This window comes from Culex pipiens, chromosome 3 (assembly GCF_016801865.2).
Source record: "Culex pipiens pallens isolate TS chromosome 3, TS_CPP_V2, whole genome shotgun sequence".
NCBI lineage: Eukaryota > Metazoa > Arthropoda > Insecta > Diptera > Culicidae > Culex > Culex pipiens.
The window spans coordinates 89,256,155-89,275,286 of NC_068939.1; the positions used below are offsets into that span (position 1 = coordinate 89,256,155).

Consider the following 19,132-nt stretch of genomic DNA (forward strand, 5'->3'; position numbering starts at 1 on the left):
CCTCTTTTTCGCATGTTCAAAAATGGAAGGGGTCGTACCGCCCCTCCGTCACGAGATATCAAAAAACAGACCTCGGATTCGTGATCAGGGAAAAAAGTTACCCCTAAGGACAAAGTTTCACGCAAATCGAAGAGGAGTCGGGGCAACTTTTCCCGATTTCGTGTGAGTTGGTAGAGCACACCCAGCTTTGATGTTTTGTTTGTTCCTGAAATAATAAGCATTCCATGGCTTTCGAGTTACGAGAAAATAGAAAAAAAACCTTGGTTCAATGTTTATTGCTCAACTTATTGAATTCCATTTATCAACTATTTAATCCAGAGTAATATCTAACAAGTCTTTATTTGTATTTAACATGCAACAATCGAAATAGCCTAAACCTAGCTACTTCAGTCCTTATCGTCCACTTCTTCGCAGTCTATCTCACTGGACGAATCGGTATACGTCTCAACCAGTGTCCCGGCTTGTTGTCCGATGGCGACGGAATCGCCATCCAAATTTTGTCCCGCATGGCCTTCGGGACTCTTTCCCATCTGGTGATCGTTGAGCAAACTGCTTGGATTCCCAAATGCCCGCTCCAAATCGGCAATTCCCGATCCAGTGCTAACTGGGGAAAGATCTCCGCTGACGAGTTCTGTAGGGCCAAATTTCCTCATGGTTCCATAATATCCGTCCATGAGCTCTGGTGGTCCTTTGTAGAAGCTGCCTGATGGATCTTCGAGGGAAATGGGTTTGAAGCTGGTCGGAAGTCTATTTGGGAACGTGGTCGGGCCCATCGGTTTGTGGAGGTAGCTGACGGAGTAGCCATTGCTGGGTCTGGTGACAAATGGCGGCTGTGGTTGGGATGCCGACGGCGTTGGTTGGTTTGGTGAAATTGGCTGGAATTGCCGCAGACTCGGATGGGTTGGGGTCATGTGAGGAGGGGCGTTCAACAGGAGCGATTGAACCGGCGCGGGTCCGCCGGGAGTTTGGCTAAAGAGCCACAGCCGATCTCCGACGACCATGGGCCGAGCAAAGTTTCCAATGCCAAGCTGGGAGTAGTAATGGGAGGCAAGTTGCTCAACGTCCGATGTGTACTTGCGTTTCCACTTGGTCCGTCGGTTTTGGAACCAGATCTTGATTTGGGTTTCCGTGAGGTGTAGTGATTTGGCCAGGGCAGTGCGCTTCGCTACGGACAGATACTTGCCCCGTTCGAATTCCGTTTCGAGGGCTTTGATTTGGGCCGCGGAAAATGCTGTCCTTGGGCGTTTCTTGCGATCGTCGTTGGCTCCTGCAAATATAAGAATAAACTTTATTTATGAGTCTTGCTTGCAAGTTACGTTTGCAGTTAACAGTTACAATAAAAAATTAAAGCTGTGACTTATTTTTATTTGAAAACCAAACTATAGACTTTTACTAAAATTTGTAAAAAATGATACTGATGGAGAAGCATTGTGCTTTGTAAGTGATTGATTTTTTATCCTTTGCAAAAAATAGCAAACCAAATGAAATCTTAAATCTTCAGAAAGGTCATGCTTAAAATAAATTTTGTTGATTTTATTCCACAAATTGTTTTGTTGAATCAAACTTCGTACAGGCTGATCGTACAAAATATGTTTCTACGTGATGAATTTCTAAAATCCGTTTTTTTTTAATTTAACTCAGTCGAAATTAAAAGCACTCAAACGTAAAAAAGTAGTCAAACCGGTTGTAAAATTTGCAAAGTATTCATACCGTCATCTGATGTGAATAGGGATAAAATTTTGATATTTTTGATTGATTTCTGTTAGACCAGATTCGAAGCTACTAAATGTGTACATCATTTCCTAAATTTGAAGCTTTTAACTGCTCTATGTCCATATTCAGGCTGTAATCTCGATCCATCATAGGTGACGGTAGTATTTCTATTATTAATCAAGTTTCGTAAGCGTTTCCATAAATAATTAACCTACTGAACTAAAAGAACCATTCGAAAAGACTATTTTAGTCGTTGACGTGAAGCAAATTAGGTGCGCCCAAAAGAAACAAAAAAAAAAAAAATGAAAAAAAATCTATTTTTCCAAACACGTTTATTTGTGCTCATCCGCGCATCATCGGTTTTCCTGTCGAAAAGTCATCCATCATTTTTAAGAGGCATTTAATCGTTTTCTAATTACTTCTAAACGACAACCCAAAGCGTCTCAAGTGTGAGTTGACATGCTCGCTGGGTCGGACGAGGGTGGGGTCGTGCTAAATTAGAGCAAACAACGTTTTTTGTGGTTGCCGTTTGTCAGCGATGGTTTTTTGAAATGTATTTTTTTGCGTTATTTCTTACATAACGCCAATTAGAGTGCCCAAGTGACTCAATGTACCATCAGGAAAATCGAAGAAAATAATTTGCATTTTTTTACGAGGTTTTAAATCCCAAATCATTACTTCTTTTCTTGTAATACTTTGAAATTACCGTAAACTGGGGTCAATCGGGACACATGGGGCGAATTGGGACAGCAGTTTTAACCATGTTGGAGCACAATATTTTGATTTTTCTGGTTGGTTTCGGTTAGAACAGACTCAGGCCAACAAAATGTGTACATCCATTTCCAAATTTAAAAGCTTTAAGTGATCTAAAAACTGCTGTCCCTATTCAGACTGAAGTCCCGATTCGCCCCAGATTACGGTAATTTATTTTATATGAGAAAAACACAAAGGCAAAAAAACGATTATTTTCGTTGACAAAATTTATATAAATTAAATAAACGTTAATCAAGCTCAATAAAATTTAAAATTCGATCGATTCGTTAAATTCTTTAACATCAGAAAAAAGGAGCATTAAAAAATACCGCCTTTAAAAAGTCTTACGATTTTGCTCATATTTAACATGACATGAGTTCCTTGGCCAAAATAATTAGACTCACATTTTTTTTTGTTTAGCGATACGGTGGTTCTATCCAAAATAAAGTGTTCAACGGTTTTCGCCAAAAAATAATTTTGAAAAAATAAAGCCTACTTTTCAAAAGACAGGTGATATGTTGAGCTTTTATTAAAAAAATACATAGCTTAATACACTTACAGATAAAATGAAAACTTTGTTTGCTGATAATATTGTTAAATGATTTTTCAGGATGTTTTACGTAAAATATCTACAAATGGTTAATATCTTTTAACAGGATTCTGAGATATGATTTTTTTTTGCTGGAGACGCGTGGTGCTTTATGTTCAATTAATGTACAGGATTTCGATAAATTTCTAATCATGATGATGATGATTTTTTGAATAATGTTTTTTTAGCGAAAATCTCCTGATTCAGATATGCCCTGGGGATGGAGCCACACGTTACCGTCGTTTCAGGGCTCCTTTCCAAGATGGTTTCCTATGTTGATATAAATCACAGCTTTTATGTTATGTAAAATTGCAAGATATTGGAATTTTTTATTTCCATCTCAAAAATCTTGTTTGTAAAATCTGGTGGGAAAAGGTTTAATTTTTTTTGATAATGGGACATCGTTAGCCTAAGTAGAAATTCATAAAGCAAAGCAACACTGAACAGGAGTGTGTCTCTTTCACTCAAATGACAGTTTACATAAGGTATAATAGGGACACACTCTTGTTTGCAAAGCGTGTGTGCCCTAATGAAATGGAAGGCACGAAATAGTCGTTTTAACGACGATTGTTCAACTTGTATAATATGAACGGTTCATTTATGATTATTGGTTTTGGAAGCGGCAAGACAGGTTTAAAACAAGGTAAAGGAATGTTTTGCTTTGTAATTAAAATTTCTTGGATATGAGATTCAAGTTACTTTCAGACAGTTTAGTTAGGTTTTTGATTCATGTTAGTTAGTTTTCCGTAAATGAATAATTTAACTTAAATGAACTTGAATTGGTCTAAGTCTCGGATTAGTTTTCAAAAAGACGTAAGAGCCATTGGTAAACAAAGACCTTTTTGCAACGGTACTCGACCTACTTACGAAAAAACTATTTCTAAAATGCTTGAGATTGTTCATCTACACGTCCTTCAAGTGCTCTAAATAAAAGATAAATGAAAATTTCTTTCAATTTGGAGAAAAATGAAAATTAGTGTCGGAGGTCACGGTGGCACTTACTGCTTTTTGAAAACTCACCCGAGAAGTGTAGGGGAAAGTGGGGCAAGTGTAACAAGCTAAGGAAATGCTCGTTATAACCCATCAAAAACGTTAAAAAATCTGTCGGATTTTTTTATAATCATGTTATTCCAGGTCTTAACTAAGACTTTGATAGAACAAGTTTTTAAAAAATCTTGTTTTTCAATGTAAAAAGTTGATTTTAAAAAATTTCATTTTCCGTACGTTCTTCTCAACTAGTGGGGCAAGACGAACAACCCGTTGGGGCAAGAGGAACAATGCATGAAACAACATGTTAATTTGCTAACAATTGAACTATTATCACTTAGATACATCAGATTAGAATGTATTTGAAACGTTTCTTTAATTTTTAGATTCAATCATAATATTTTACTAAAAATTTGATCGTTTTTACGAAAAAAAAATATTACTTAAATGAAAAAAAGGAAATTTTCATAATATCATTATATTTTGCATGGACAATTTTTTTTAACAATTGTTTATCAATTTGTAAGTACTTTTATGTATTTATTTCCCAAAAAAATATGTTGTTGCAGCAATTCGTATTTTTTTTTCCATACTAAAAATCGATATGGTACACTTGCCCCTCCTGAACAAGATTTTTTAAACGCTCTCAACAAAAATAACCAAAAGTTAAATCATACTTTATAATAGGTGCAAGTCATTGGTAAGGACACTACTGATCTAGGAAAAATAGCATTTTGATAAAATGAGCCTTAAAACGAACCCTATGCCTTATTTTGTACTATCCAAATATTATAAGAAAACAAAGGTTTTGAAAAAAACTTCATTAAATCTCACGCCTCGTGGCGTTTACGTCGTTTTGGCGGTTATGTGGTAGTAGAATCAGCTAATTGCATTGCTAGCAACAATTCCTCATACTGGAAATAATAAAAATTGTAAAAATTACGGCCGTACGAGCGATTGTTCCTCTTGCCCCATATGGTCGTCTTGCCCCACCTTCCCCTACTATTTCATTGGCAGATCTGCTTCTAGTTATAATCTACGACAAGATTACTGACGGACGCGACAGGACGGGCCCACAAAAAAGGCCTCAAGATTTATATTCCCTAGACAAGTTTGTTTTTTTTAACGTTTTTTTTTAAATTTTGGTTAAATTTGAAATACATCATAAGTTTCCTTTGTATAAATCTCCGATAAGTTCGATTTTCTAATGTTATTAACCACTTATAAAATTTCTTTCGGGCCGTTTTACTTTGAATCATAATTTCAAAAATCAAATCAAAATATTCGCTCTACAGCATTGCCTTGGCGTTCTCAATTGCGAGATTCCTATTCGAAAACTAGGTGTCCGAAGGCTTGATTGTTGAGGCAATTGCAAACCTCTTTTTTTACCTTAGCTTCCATCCACCCCGGGATTCGAACTGAAGACCTTTGGATTGTTCGTCCAACTGCCTATCAGCGACTCCACCGAGACAGGACCCAGGGAGACGACTCTTACACCTGGACTGAGCTATCGACCTAACCTCTAGGAAAGACCGGGGCCAACATTTACTTCCCCATCCGACGGAAGGCGTGATCAGACAAATCTCGTCTCGAAAAATGCCACCAGGACCTTCTGGGATCGAACCCAGGCCGACTGGGTTAGAGGCAACCATGCTTCCCCTACACCACGGGTCATAATTTCAAATTTCCTTTATTCAGTTTCAAAATTAGATTAACTTATCTGCTCAAGTCATCCAAGTTCTTACTACTCACACCTACACTAATTTTCTTTAACCTTCCGCCACCCGAACCCCTATATCTTCCGGTGGTGTTCATTTTGTATGCAATACTAGTTCGGTCACTACCCTTCTTTCCACAAGAAACCGGACTTGGATTGACTTGACGCCGCGTCCCCCACCTTGCTCCATAAAACGAAAACGAAAATCCCCTGATTCAGATATTACCACCCAAATCACTAAACAAAGAATACGGGTTTTATTATTTTGGCCTAAGAATTCTTTTGCCAAATATGAGCCAAACCACATTTGATCTGGATCCTGCTCATCTCCGTAGAGGAGAGTGGGGAGACTTGATCCCCGGGAACACTTGATCCTTAGTATGTATCTCGTTAGCGTGTGGGTAAAAAATAGCTTTGATCTAGAAAGTTGTGCGAAATTTACTCAAACTGATTGTGGAAAACAAAGAATAAATTTAAAAAAATATTCGGAATGAGTTACACACATTTTTCTAAAAAGTGCTGTAAAAACCTCCAAGGGAGCTTTTTTCTTTGTTTTGATATGTATATAAAACACTTAAAATTTAGTCAAAAAATATGTTTTATACATGAATTGTTTGATAAATTTATCAACTGCAAATCCCTCATGCATTTGACGTTAAATTTATCGTCATACTATTTTTACAAACAATTGTTTAAAAAAGTGCAATTAGGGAGAATTGATCCCTGCATTTTTAAGTCACTGGAACCAGCCTCAAGATAAATTAATTGGTTTGGTTTTTCGTATATGGTTTCCTTTAGTATAGTTGTAGACGACTTACTGCAGTTTGAACCATTTTTCAAATGTTTTGTAAACATGCTAAATTTTGGTCTAAAAAATAATATTTTAAGTTTTTAAATATTTTACATACTAAACTTGCTATATTTTGAACATCAACGTACAGGTTTAAATAAGAAACATTTAGCTTAAGATTTCTTCAAAATGTTGAAAGGGGGATCAAGTTGCCCCTAACATTTTTAAAATGCCGGTTTAAAATATTTTTTTAAAACGCATGGCATTATTCGAAGAATTCATCTGATCAAGTATCCTTATCAGCCAAACATAGTTGAACGATTAAGCTTTCAACTCATGCAAAAAAAATCATAGTTTTGTGATAAATTGAGCGAGCTATGTGCGATACAAAAAAAGGGGATCAAGTCTCCCCACTCTCCCCTAAATCAATTTTTCATCCAAATTAAAGCATTAAAAAGAAGAACTATTTTTTTCAAAAACTAACATTATGAGTTTGTTGCAACTGCATGGGAGTTTACCAAATTTGTTTTAAGTCAACTATGTTTTGACGAATTTGTTCACAACATAATTAAAGTTATTTAGCTTAAATGTGTAAAACAAGTAAAAAAACTAAAAAAGAATGGTACAACTTAGAACAATGTGTTCCTCTGAACATGAAAAAAAAGAAAATTTCAATGAATAAAAAAAATTCGGCTAACATTGAAACATGCTTTACTCAAAATAACAAAGAGCAAGAAATCAGGGTTATGTATATAATAAGCAATTGAAATAATTGAGAAGCTTTATCTAACCTGTTCCACTCTCTTCCGACGCAGCTTCACTGCAGTTATCCGTTAATTCTTCGTTACAACTTGAATCCGGTGAAGTGGCACCATCCATGAACTGATCGTTTCCCACTTTATCCCCATGCTGATTAACTCCATCACTGATATCACTGTTGTGTCCAAATCTTACGATTCTTGGATCACAACTCGGTTGACTTTGCACACCGTGATTCTGATTATCAGGCTTCGCCAACAGGTGCTCGATACTGAAGTTGTTTTTCACTTTAATGTTCGTTTGGTTTCCCTTGTTGATAGTTTCCATTATGACGTAAAAATGCACCCTTGGAACGCGCGTTTTCCCGACCGATTTTCCGTGCTGCTCGTCCAACGTGTAAGTTATATCTAAATCTCGGAAAATCTGTCGCAACGCAAAGCAGTTCTCTCTACTGCCAGCCGAGATCATGATCGCGGATGCTGAAGCCAGATCTGTTTTCCCAGAATGATCTCTCGTTTTTCACACACTCACACTCTCGGTTTCTCTTTTCCTCGTGTGTTTTTTTTTCAGAGTTTAGTTCTGTTAGAACGACAGAAAACGCCCCTTTTTCTCCGTTTCTGGTGTGACGATCGTAGCGCGAAGGCGTGGCCGTTGGAAATCATTCACATCATTTAGCTGAGGCAAGGCGATAAATCATGCTAATTACCGACGATGCCAGTGATCTTCTGTGAATGCGTTGTCGTTTGGGTTTGGTTGGGTTGATGGGCGAGGGCGCCCTCCTTGTTGCCTGGTTATTTGTGCCTTTCCACGGTCTGTCGCTGCTGTCGCACTAATTTTCTCCGTTGATCATCACTTTGGGTTTGCTAAATTGAGATGTCGGGACAGTTCGAGGATTCGTTTCATTTGATGAATGGGATAATTGTTTTGCGATAATTGATGTATTTATGGGTATTTAAAAACATCGTGTTAGTAGAGTTTAGGGTTTAAGGAAATAAAAAAAGACTTTTAAAATGTGTTTTTTCCGATCAGTGTAGAGATAAAGTTCAAAGTGAAGGTTCACAGATTTTGAGGTGCAATCAATTATTTCTAATTCCATCAAACAAGCTAAATATAATTTGATAATTTCAAAACTATTTTAATAAGGGTCCTTATGATGGTACCTTTCTAACTGAAGCCTAGAATTGAACTGTTTTTTTTTTTTTTCAAAAAAATAGCTCGTAGACCCATCTTCATGTATACCTTTCGCCTCAGAATCGTGTTGTTGTGAGTTGTATTACGGATGGCAAGATTCTTCTTGAAAATAATTATTTTAACAATTTTAAAAGTCATCTGACACTATGTTTTCCACTAAACACACCACTTGAAATCTGCTAGGTGGATCCATCCCACCGGGGATATTTCAAATTAGCTCCCTCTAGTTGGTGCCAAAAACGCAACATTTTCCGTCCCTCTGACTTCTGCGCTTGCATGCCAGGTTTGCCCGTTTGATCTCTCGTTTGGATGCTTACTTGAAGAAATTATCATCGCTTCATTTCGTCGTTAGTATCCCATATGTTTGCTTTATAGGCGCGATATATACTTTCAAGTATTGAGACGTTAAGAAAGCTGACGTGTGTTGGACCGAAGAACGGCGGTGATGGCGACGGTCGTCTGCGGACGGTCGGTTGCTGATGTCACCCTGCCAAGTTGGGGCAGAGTTAAACGTCTTTTGGGAGGGTCTTGAGCCGTGCGCGGTAATGAGTCTATCCACGTTGTACGAATAGTCATTTATGTGACTGTAATTAGGACCTCATTTCTCATGCCCCTGGCTCGCTCGGGAATGGCGCAAGTGATTTTAATTGGGATCGCAAAGAAAATTTTAATCTTGGTGAATTGAATGAGGATGGATTGGATTGCAGGTTATATAGCTCAATGTAACCGAATTGATGTTTAATAATCTGGTTTAGCAGGTTTTAGACGCTCATAAGTTATCAATTTTGTTTTGAAACTAGGTTCAATAAATGTTTTTTTTATATTCTTTGAAAAACACACAGTAGGAACGATTGAGGACGATGTCAATAATTAACAAAGTTGCGACATAAACTTCTCTCTCCCCCATCAATATTTGCGTGAAAAATAACAGAAACACGTGAATTTTTCAAAAAAAAAAATTGTTTTTTACCAAAGTTTGTATGGAGAATTAGAGAATGGAGTTCTGTCACGTCCGTCAATAGTCTTGTCGTACATCAGATACAACTTGAAGCAGATCTGCCAATGATTGAGTAGGGGAAATTATCGTATCTTTTGCAGGTTAAACACTCGCACCTAACTCCGTCCAATTTGCTGATTTTCGCTGTTTAACAACAAAATACGAAACTGTTGATAGAAACATGCTTGTTCACTTCCTATTGAGCTATTCATCACTCGATTTCAGTTGAAAACGCTGTTTATGAGCTGTAATTGAAAGTCAAAGTGCTCATTTGGCAACATTAGAGGCACGCTGGAGTTAGATGCTGTTCCCCTACACTCCGACCAAATAAACAACGACGTCATTTGGATCTGATTCTAGAATAACCGTTTAGTTGAGTTTCATTCATAAGTCCAATTTCACAGCACAAAATTGTGTAAATTTGGAAGGTGTAATTTTAGAAGGTTGAATATTACCTCTTTCATGATGTAATTTTACCTCAATTTAGACGGAAAAAGTGACATTACACATGAATAGTGGTAAAATTACACATTTTCAGAGGTAAAATTACACATTTTTTCTGGCATAAAAAATTTACCCTTTCCCTTTAAATCTGCTTTACTTTTAACGCACAAAAATGAGCAAGCGTGACCTTGCATGTTATAAGTAGGTATAGGAAGAGCGTGACTAAGGGGGGAAGGGTGTTGTAAATTTTGGTTGATTTTAGCGTGACGTACTTTATGGATGAAGCCTTAGAAATTATGCGCACCCTCTTAAAGAAATCCTTATTTTGCAAACCACACAGAAAAAAGTGGATTCTCATGGGAGTAGTTCTCTTCGATTTCGCATTTTTTTGCTTTTTCAATTTATATATTTTTTTGGATGAAATTTTATCCATGCATTCTCATGTAAAAAATGTCTATTTGCATCATACAAAATTTGGTCATACAAAATGAGTTTGTAAATTTATGAAATTCTGTATAATGAGAAAAATAAAGAAAATAATTCCGATTATCCCGAGTATCCCGCCGTTGCGAAAATCGCAGAGGTCCCTTAGTAGGCTCAATTGTTGGCAGGCTCGATCAACATGCTTAATAGGGTGGGTACGGATTTTGAAAAGTTCTCAGATCAAGTTCTGGTGTGGTTCCCCTTGTAGGGCATACCCATAGGGACTCTCACGCCAAATTTCAGCTCATTTGGTTGAAAACTGGCTTGTCTCAAGCGAGTTCAAGTTTACATGGGATTTACTATGGGAAATTTTGAATTTTCGTTCATTCGCTCCTACAGGCCTGGGGAGAACATGTAGAAACTTCTAGGATGGCCAGAAATGAGCGGAATCATCTGGAGAACAATTTTCCCTAAGAGACCAGGTCGATTCGTTCAACCCCCATCGAGCTCAACGGCAAAACATCGGGGGTTTTCGGAACAAACGGTTTTCCCCAGAAAAGCATCAAATTTTCCTTAGCATGCTATGAATGGTTGATGAACACCGCGACGCCACATGTCAAACAGCTACCACGTGGACTAACATCGCCTATAAAAAAATATTTTTTATTACTTTTCGAACTATACAATTATCAGTAATGGTGATCTTGATACTATTTAGCTGTATTCTAAACCTCCAAATAAGAAAAAAAACTGTTATGGTGCAAATTTTATAATTACGTGGTAGCTGTTTGCCATGTGGCGTCGCGGTGTTCATCCACCATTCATAGCATGCTAAGGAAAATTTGATGCTTTTCTGGGGAAAACCGTTTGTTCCGAAAACCCCCGATGTTTTGCCGTTGAGCTCGATGGGGGTTGAACGAATCGACCTGGTCTCTTAGGAAAAGTTGTTCTCCAGACGATTCCGCTCATTTCTGGCCATCCTAGAAGTTTCTACATGTTTTTTTCAAGCCTGTAGGAGCGAATGAAAGAAAATTCAAAATTTCCCATAGTAAATCCCATGTAAACTTGAACTCGTTTGAGACAAGCCAGTTTTCAACCAAATGAGCTGAAATTTGGCGTGAGAGTCCCTATGGGTATGCCCTACAAGGGGAACCACACCAGAACTTGATCTGAGAACTTTTCAAAATCCGTACCCACCCTAATGCTTAATTTCATATCTGAATAAGTCACGTGGTTGCAAAAAATCTGAAATAAGCAGAGCATGCTCGGGATGCCATGCTGGGTTTTGGTATCCTGAAATGACACGTGGTTGTAAAATGCGTTGCGCAAATCAAAGTGCGCTTTATAGTCGCAGCCAACCTACAGCTCAGAACAGACCGCCGCACTTTGCGCAGTGGCCAGACTGACGCTCTCTAGAACCGCAGAATGTTAAAAGCGATAGTTCGTGATGGTACAAAATCTGTTGTAGGAGATCGAAAATAAAAAAAAGATTTTTTTTTGTAACAGATCGAAAATTTGGAGATTAAAACAACAAAAAATCATTCTTAAAGCGAAATCGAATTTATTTTCGATTTTTTGTTTTTTTTTTTGCATTTTAATATATATTTTGAAAGAAAAACACATCTGAAAAAATATTTTTGAAATCGTAGAAAATTTCCAACAATTTTCTCTCTAAGACTTTAAAAATTGGGCAATTAGTTTCTGACATACAGAATCACAAAGAATTCGAATCGATGAAAATTAATTTCTCTAAGTGTCACTCAAACCCTTAGCCAGAGGGGTGGCTGCCGGGCTGATGTCACCCCTCCCCCCTCCTACCGGCTGGAAGTCGTAGATTGGGAAGAAGATCAAGAAAAAGAAGAAAATTCGTTCGGCCAGATCTCTCCCCCACCCCCCCCCCCCCCCGAACCGAAATCCTAGCTTTTAGCATGTTATTTTCAACTGACGATGTCTCGGAAACTATTAGTCCGATTGAAAATTGGAACTATCAATAAAAATATTTCTTAAATTTTATAATTTGGTCTAAACAATGTAGTAAGCAAAAATATCTATTTAAAAACTTGTTTTAAGTTAAGCTTTATTTTGAAAAAAAAAATTAGGCCGTTGCAAATATTTTTTGAAGTTTATGTCCTTCGAATCTGGTCGGGGTCGAGGCCAACAAAATAAAAAAAAAATAAAAATTGAAATTACAAGCCATGGTCTCAACATTTGAATGAAAAAAGTGTTTTAAAATGCATTTTACACCTGCCCAGTTGTTTTGCAATCATTAGTGTTCAAAATATGAAAGTATTGAAGAGATTTTTTTTTCGCCGAAAAAAAAACTTTTTGCGGTGCTGTACATTGGATTTTCATAAAAATTGAAAATATTTTTATCGATCCCAGACATGCTAAATATGATTTTGAATGCAGGAAAATGCATTTCTAATTGTTTTCAGTTGGTTAGACTTCTATTTCCCTTGAAATTTTGAAGTTTTTTGAAAAAAAAAATTTTGCCCTCTGATTTTTCGGACCGATTTTGAAGGGGGGGGGGGGCGACATAAACTTTGAAAAATATTTGCAATGGCCTTAAAATGATCAGAAAATTTCGCAAATCCGTTTTTAACATTGAAAATTCGCATTCTTTGTGAGGCTGGGTCTCAAAAACTAGACAATAAATTAAAGGAAATTTTCACAGCTTTAAAAAATATTTTTATGATAGGTGTATTTCTTAGAAGAACTTTTTTATAAGCTAAAAAATAAATTTAAAAAATCGAAAATTTACGCCTTAACACTAAAACGCCCAACGCATGTCCAACTTACACGGACGCCCAAGCCTCCCAAAAAAGGTGGAACGGTAACTTCAACTCGCTGGTTCTCGGGCATAACTCAACTAATCGGGACGATTCTTGTTTCCAGTGATTTGTAAGAATGTCTAGATGATCCTAAAATTTTGCAGAACTTGATTTGAACAAATCTGTAATTTCTGCGACTGAAAACATCGTTCCACCTTTTTTTAAACAACTGCCTCCGCGGAATTTTTTTTTTGCACGCGAAAAAAAAAGTTGGAACGATGTTTTTGATCGTTAAAATTACAGATTTGATCAAATTAAGTTCAGCAAAACTCTAGAATCATCTAGGCATCCTAACAAATCACTGGAAAGAAGAATCATCTTGATTGGTTCAGTTATGCCCGAGAATCATTGAGTTGAAGTTACCGTTCCAACTTTTTTGGAGCCTTGGGCGTTGGAATGTTAAAGTAGCTTCAACTTGAAAACGTTAATTTTTTTCAAAACCTACAACTTTGCCCAAGAAAACTAAATCGATTCGAAATTCCCTTCTTAAGATACAGAATTTCATACATTTACATACCAACTTTGTATGGAAAGCCCCTGGTATGGAAAAACTAATGATGCAAAATAACTTCTTTGGACATAAGGAATGCATGGACAAAGTTTTATCCAAATAAAAAAATAAAGATAAGTTACTTTGCAAAATCGTAGAGAACTAATCTTGATGGCTTAAGGTGATTCTATACCATTTATATAAAAATTTACAATTTTACTTATAACCGGGAATTTACTAAAATGCAATTCTGTCAACAAAAATTTCGAGTTGTATTTGTACGATATTTTTTCATTGTTCATTAGGGTGTCCAGAATATGGGACTTTTTCTCAAAACCTCGCTCCACAAGCTGAATATTGTTCCTTGAGCTATTTTAGGACTCTGGGCAAAATATGAGCAAAATCGGTCAACATTTACCCATTGATACTCGAAGGTGAAGTTTGTATGGGAAAAATCGAAATCGGAAAATTTATGGAAAACCCAACTTTCTTATGGTTTGGACTGCAGGGTGCGCTACTTCCATCAAAATATTTCTAAAAGTGAGATTCCCATTGGAAATTTAATGCTCTACAACTTTGTAGAACATACCTCAGCTATAAAACTTGATCCTGAAAAGTTATTAGCGATTTAAAAAAAAATAATTTTTGTATGAAAAACATTTTTTTCATCAACTTCAGGCTCGGGTATCAATGGGTTAATCTGAACCAATATCGCTCAAAATTTGCACAGATGCTTAAAATAACCAAATAAACCGTTTTCCGCTTGTGGAGCAGGGGGTAATTTTTTCTGGGCACCCTATTGTTCATTGATCGAGACGCTGTGGAATTTTTGACAGATCAGAATGCTTAGTAGTCAACTTGAATTAATCTAAACACTTACATATTTTTAAAAACCTGTATTCAATCTTCATCTCAAATTCCGACTTACTTAAGTTTGTTGCACATTAGGTAATATTATTTAAACATATTTTAATATCATGAAGAAAGTTTTAATTAAATATAATCTATTTCCAATTCATTGAAAAACCATCCCAAGCAAGGCAAAAGGTGCGACAAAGTTTAATGAATGAAATTAACAACATCGTCACGATCATCAGCGTCGTTGTAGCTACATCGTGTACATAAATCCACAAGATTAACTAAAATAATAAATCAATTAGTCCCCACCAGGCGCGAGCGTGTAGTGCACCCAATGCAGCTTGCACTCAAACAGTATCGCGTGTGTGGCATTTCCAACTGCTCGCAGGAAGAAACTCCAACAGGCGCGAACGTCACTTACGCGATCCAACTACTTGGCTGACGTTTTTTTGTGTGTAATGAATGATACTGGCAACAGTACACACTCGCTTGTTTGGCTAAGAAAGGTTTTATCCAAAAATTATGTTTTTAACAATTTGATCATTTTGAAAATGAGTTGTAATTTGTAGTTTATTAAAATAATGTTGTTAATAATGTTAATATTTTCAAATTTCTCATTCAGCGTTCTTAAACTGTTCTCCAAAACGCGTGTAACGTAAGGATCGCACGAACTTCTGCTTACAGCAAGCAATACATCGTTGCCGCCGAAGATGTCGTGGCGGCGTTCGAGGTTTCCAATTTCAGAAACCACAAAACAAGCCGTTTGCTTCGTTCTGCAAGTCGATTTGGTCGGTGCTGTGTGTTATAGTTAACTTGTTATGTTTTGACAGTTATTTGACTCGGAACGCGACGACGGTCTCGAGATGCGTTAAGTGAGTATTTAATTTAAAATTTATGGCTCCATTTCTTGGAGACTACATTGATGGTGTGTAATGGGTTTCAGGTGGATTTTGGAAATGTATTGAATTAATACTTAGTTAGTATTAACAGTTTTTTCGATATCAGAAAAAAATACAATGTTCAAAAATGTCTTTCAATAAGGTTTCTTTTTATTTATTTTTTCAAGACAATTTCGCCGACACGTCTCCAAAAAAGAAATAAATGAGACTGTGATTTATTTTTAATTCCAAACAAAATTCTACCAACTCTTAGCGTCGTGTCTTCAAGACACGGTGCATCGCGGACCGGCTCTTCTAATGGAGGATGGTAACACATGGGGAGCATGCAATAAATTAAAGACGGGAAGCGTCGCATCACAGAAGCGATAATTGTTGAGTAATTAGAGTATAATTAATTGCCTTGCACGGGGGCAGGCCCGAATCGGTTGTATTTTTAACGGGAAATCGAGAAAAGGCGTAACTTGTTCTAAGACGACACCGGAAAACGGTAGACAGAGTCAACGAGTGCAAACCTGTGGTTGAGTTTTTCGGATTAATTTGTTCTGAAAAGTTATTTTGTTCCTTTTCCAGTACTGTTTAACCTAAATTGGGTAATGAAAGAAAAGTGTTTTATTGCTTCCTTCCTTTTTTACGCTACACTACCGAAGCATATTTCCAAATTCCTTACTAATGAAAACATTTGTCCCAAAAACCGTACAACGATTGTACTACAACCTAATGTCCTTTAATGTTTAAATCACCCGCAGGCGCCACATCCTTAAATCAATAATTGAAACCAATCTGTCATGAACTGGTTCTTGCTGTGACATCGACGCCACCACAACCAGAGAGACTGGCGTCGGGAAATATCCGGTCGTCTGCCACCGCCGGCGCTGCCTCGGAAGGAATTCGGTAATTAACGAAAAACTGACATGCTGCAAAATGCACGTTTACTTCAGAACCTTTAGGATTATGAAAAAGGGCCGTTTAGCGTTTTTGTTTTCGGAAGCCAAATTATCACATGTGTTGAGTGCCACGCTGTTGAGTTTCCTTCTGAGGCCAAAAGTGCACTGCAGACAGTGCGGAATGTGTGATATTCCGTGGTTCATTGAATACTTTTGGGAATCAAGTGGCGCCAGTTCAGTTTTGGGGTTTGCCTTCCTCACTGAGGTAAGGCTGTAATCCTGTAGACCCACTTTCATGTATATTTATCGGCTCAGAATCAAAAACAGGAAAAAAGTGTGTCGGCATGTGTGTAGACGTAGTACCCACCCGAGCATGGGTAAATGCGTAATAATTTGGTACTATAGCAATTTAAGGTTATTGTTTTGATATTGAAAAATTGCAACATTTGTCGGTGATCGGATACCATATTTTGGTATTTTTTGGTACATATTACAGTAATTTATCAAATTCCTCTGCACAGCAAAAAATCTGATGGTAAAATCGCATGGAAAAGCATGCACATCACCTTCGTCAAAAAAGACACTTAATATTACGCGCTGCCTGTAAAATTTTTGTAAACACAAAAAAAAGTTGCAACCGACGGGACTCAAACCCAGCACCAACAGTAAGGACTGGCGCCTTAGCCCGCTCGGCTGTCAGACCGAAGAAAAATGGCAAGGATAAACGTATATGTGAGCTTGACATTTCGGTCAAGTAGGTTTCCCATACTGATGGGCTACATATTTCAGGGTGTTATATTACACAGAATTTCATAAAATAATGTAAAATTTATTTAACACCCACTCTTTTACACGTAGCTGGATTACTAATTTATTTGCTGCGTGGATTTTGGGCAATTTTTGACCAATTTTTACCAGGTTATTATGTTGCGCTAAAATGACTTGAAACTTCAAAATTTTAAAGTTGATTTTTTTTAATTATTGAGAGACACATTTGTTTTAAATTTTCATCTTTTTTACCTCAAAATGGCTGTAACGTTTGACCCTTAAGTCCAAATGGACTTGTCAAAAAAAAAATGTTATTTAGAGCCCTAAGAGTGTCCCGAATACCACATTTTCTAACACTCAAAATCCCAAAAATATTTCTGTAAAGTTAGATTTTCAAAATCACCCTAATAGTGAACCACCCTAATTTTCAACCAAACCAAAAGTTGCCTCTTTCCATTTGCAACATTTCTTCTCAAGACACCAAAGCCCCAAAACTTCACCATTTTTCGGAAAATCCATTTTCCACTTAATTTTGCGATCTGGACCACTGGCTCAAGTTATGACTACTTAAGTGATTTTTTTGAAATTTGGCCGATTTTTTGAAACAATGTCAAACTTTGGAGACCTGTACCTAACTCCAGAGTGCTCAAAACTATATAACAATACTTGCACAAAGATCTGGCATACACATTCTGTGAGGTTGAAAGTAAACGAATTGGTGGCCAAAGTGCCTCAAAAATTGTAATTTTTGAAAAAAAAAATCTTTTTACGGGTTAAAGTTCTTCTTAAATTTAAATGCAAAGCGCCAGCTCCTGTTACGACGTCACGTACTGGGGATTTTGACTCAGTACGCAAACCGGAACAATGCCTTGAATGCGCGCCAAAAAGTAATTTTTGATACATCCTATTATGTAATTTTCTTCAAAGTGTACAAAGAACACATCTAGAGTAAGTTTTTAAAATAACCTATAAGTTATGGGTTTCCTACGCAGATAGGACCTTTTGAAAATTTAATCTAGAAATCTCGGTTTAGTTTTCATAAGGTCTTAAACGCAATTTGTAAAATAAGTTGAAACATCCTAAATGAAAATCAAAACAAGCACAAATACAAAAAAAGGAAAGCGACGCTGTACGCATCTCTTAAAAAAAATCATAAATTATAAATTATAAATCATAAGAAAAAACGTTTCAAAAAATCACATGCTACTCACGGATCTGTTTCCTCGTGCCTGAATTAAGGGGCACTAGCAGAGATATAATAACAAACACGCGTGAAATTCAACTCTTTTTGCTTCAACGCTGCTCCTCCTCAAAACTATACGAACCGTTCAGGATTCTAAGAAAAAAATGTCTCCGAAGAAAAACCAAAACAACGCAGTATCTTCGAGGTTTTCTCCGAGAAACGCGACGAAAAATCTTATTAATTAAAATATTTTTAATATATTTTTTGAGGCGCAATGTGACGCTTTTTTCATCTCCGTGACGGTTGAGGTCTGTTTTCGAGCGGGCTGCCACTGCGCGACCGTAATTATGAAAATATTTTAACGATACTCGAGTATGATAAAGTGGGTGACAATTTATGTGGTTTAGAGAAATTTATATCGCGCGATAAATCAGCAGCTAGAACGGCTTCATTATGCTACAATTAACGCTATTAGAGGGAGGAGGGGATTGCAGCGCCAAGTCTGATTTGTTTCTTTATTGCCAATTATACGAAAAATTCAGCAGAGATTAACTTTTACTAACTTATTTTAATCTTCGAAGAATTTAGTTTGCTTTTTTTAGTATGGTTAAGTTAACCAGTATAAAACTAGTTTCTTAAGTTTCTGTTTTCTGTAAAATAACATAAAAAAATCTGCTTATTTTCCAAGCTGCAAAGTAACTGCAAAGAAAAAGATGAAAATACGCACGATGAGTTGCATGTGATTTATGTCGTCTGATTTATAGCAGCTCATGTAGAAATTTTCCTCTACCAAGCATGCCAGAGATCCTCATTTGACAGTGCAAAAAGCTCATTAAACTAAAATTGAGATAATTAC

The 19,132-nt window shown here is 36.8% G+C and overlaps 1 protein-coding gene across 1 annotated transcript; it reads right to left on the minus strand.

The window, feature by feature from the left end:
* Positions 1-259: 259 nt before the first annotated feature.
* On the minus strand, positions 260-7,762 carry LOC120423763 (ventral anterior homeobox 2b). The gene is made up of 2 exons (XM_039587676.2): positions 7,341-7,762; positions 260-1,267 (listed from the first exon to the last, which is right to left on the minus strand). The coding sequence occupies exons 1-2, from the start codon at positions 7,633-7,635 to the stop codon at positions 387-389; spliced, it is 1,176 nt and encodes a 391-aa protein (XP_039443610.2). The 5' UTR covers positions 7,636-7,762; the 3' UTR covers positions 260-386.
* Between the last annotated feature and the right edge of the window lie 11,370 nt (positions 7,763-19,132).

What these genes read in the sequence shown, in the direction of transcription:
- LOC120423763 (XM_039587676.2), bottom strand. Translation starts at nt 7,635, where the DNA reads ATGGAAACTATCAACAAGGGAAACCAAACGAACATTAAAGTGAAAAAC. An exon ending in GTCGGAAGAGAGTGGAACAG is followed by an intron (nt 1,268 to 7,340) that starts GTTAGATAAAGC and finishes TTATATTTGCAG; the next exon opens with GAGCCAACGACGATCGCAAG.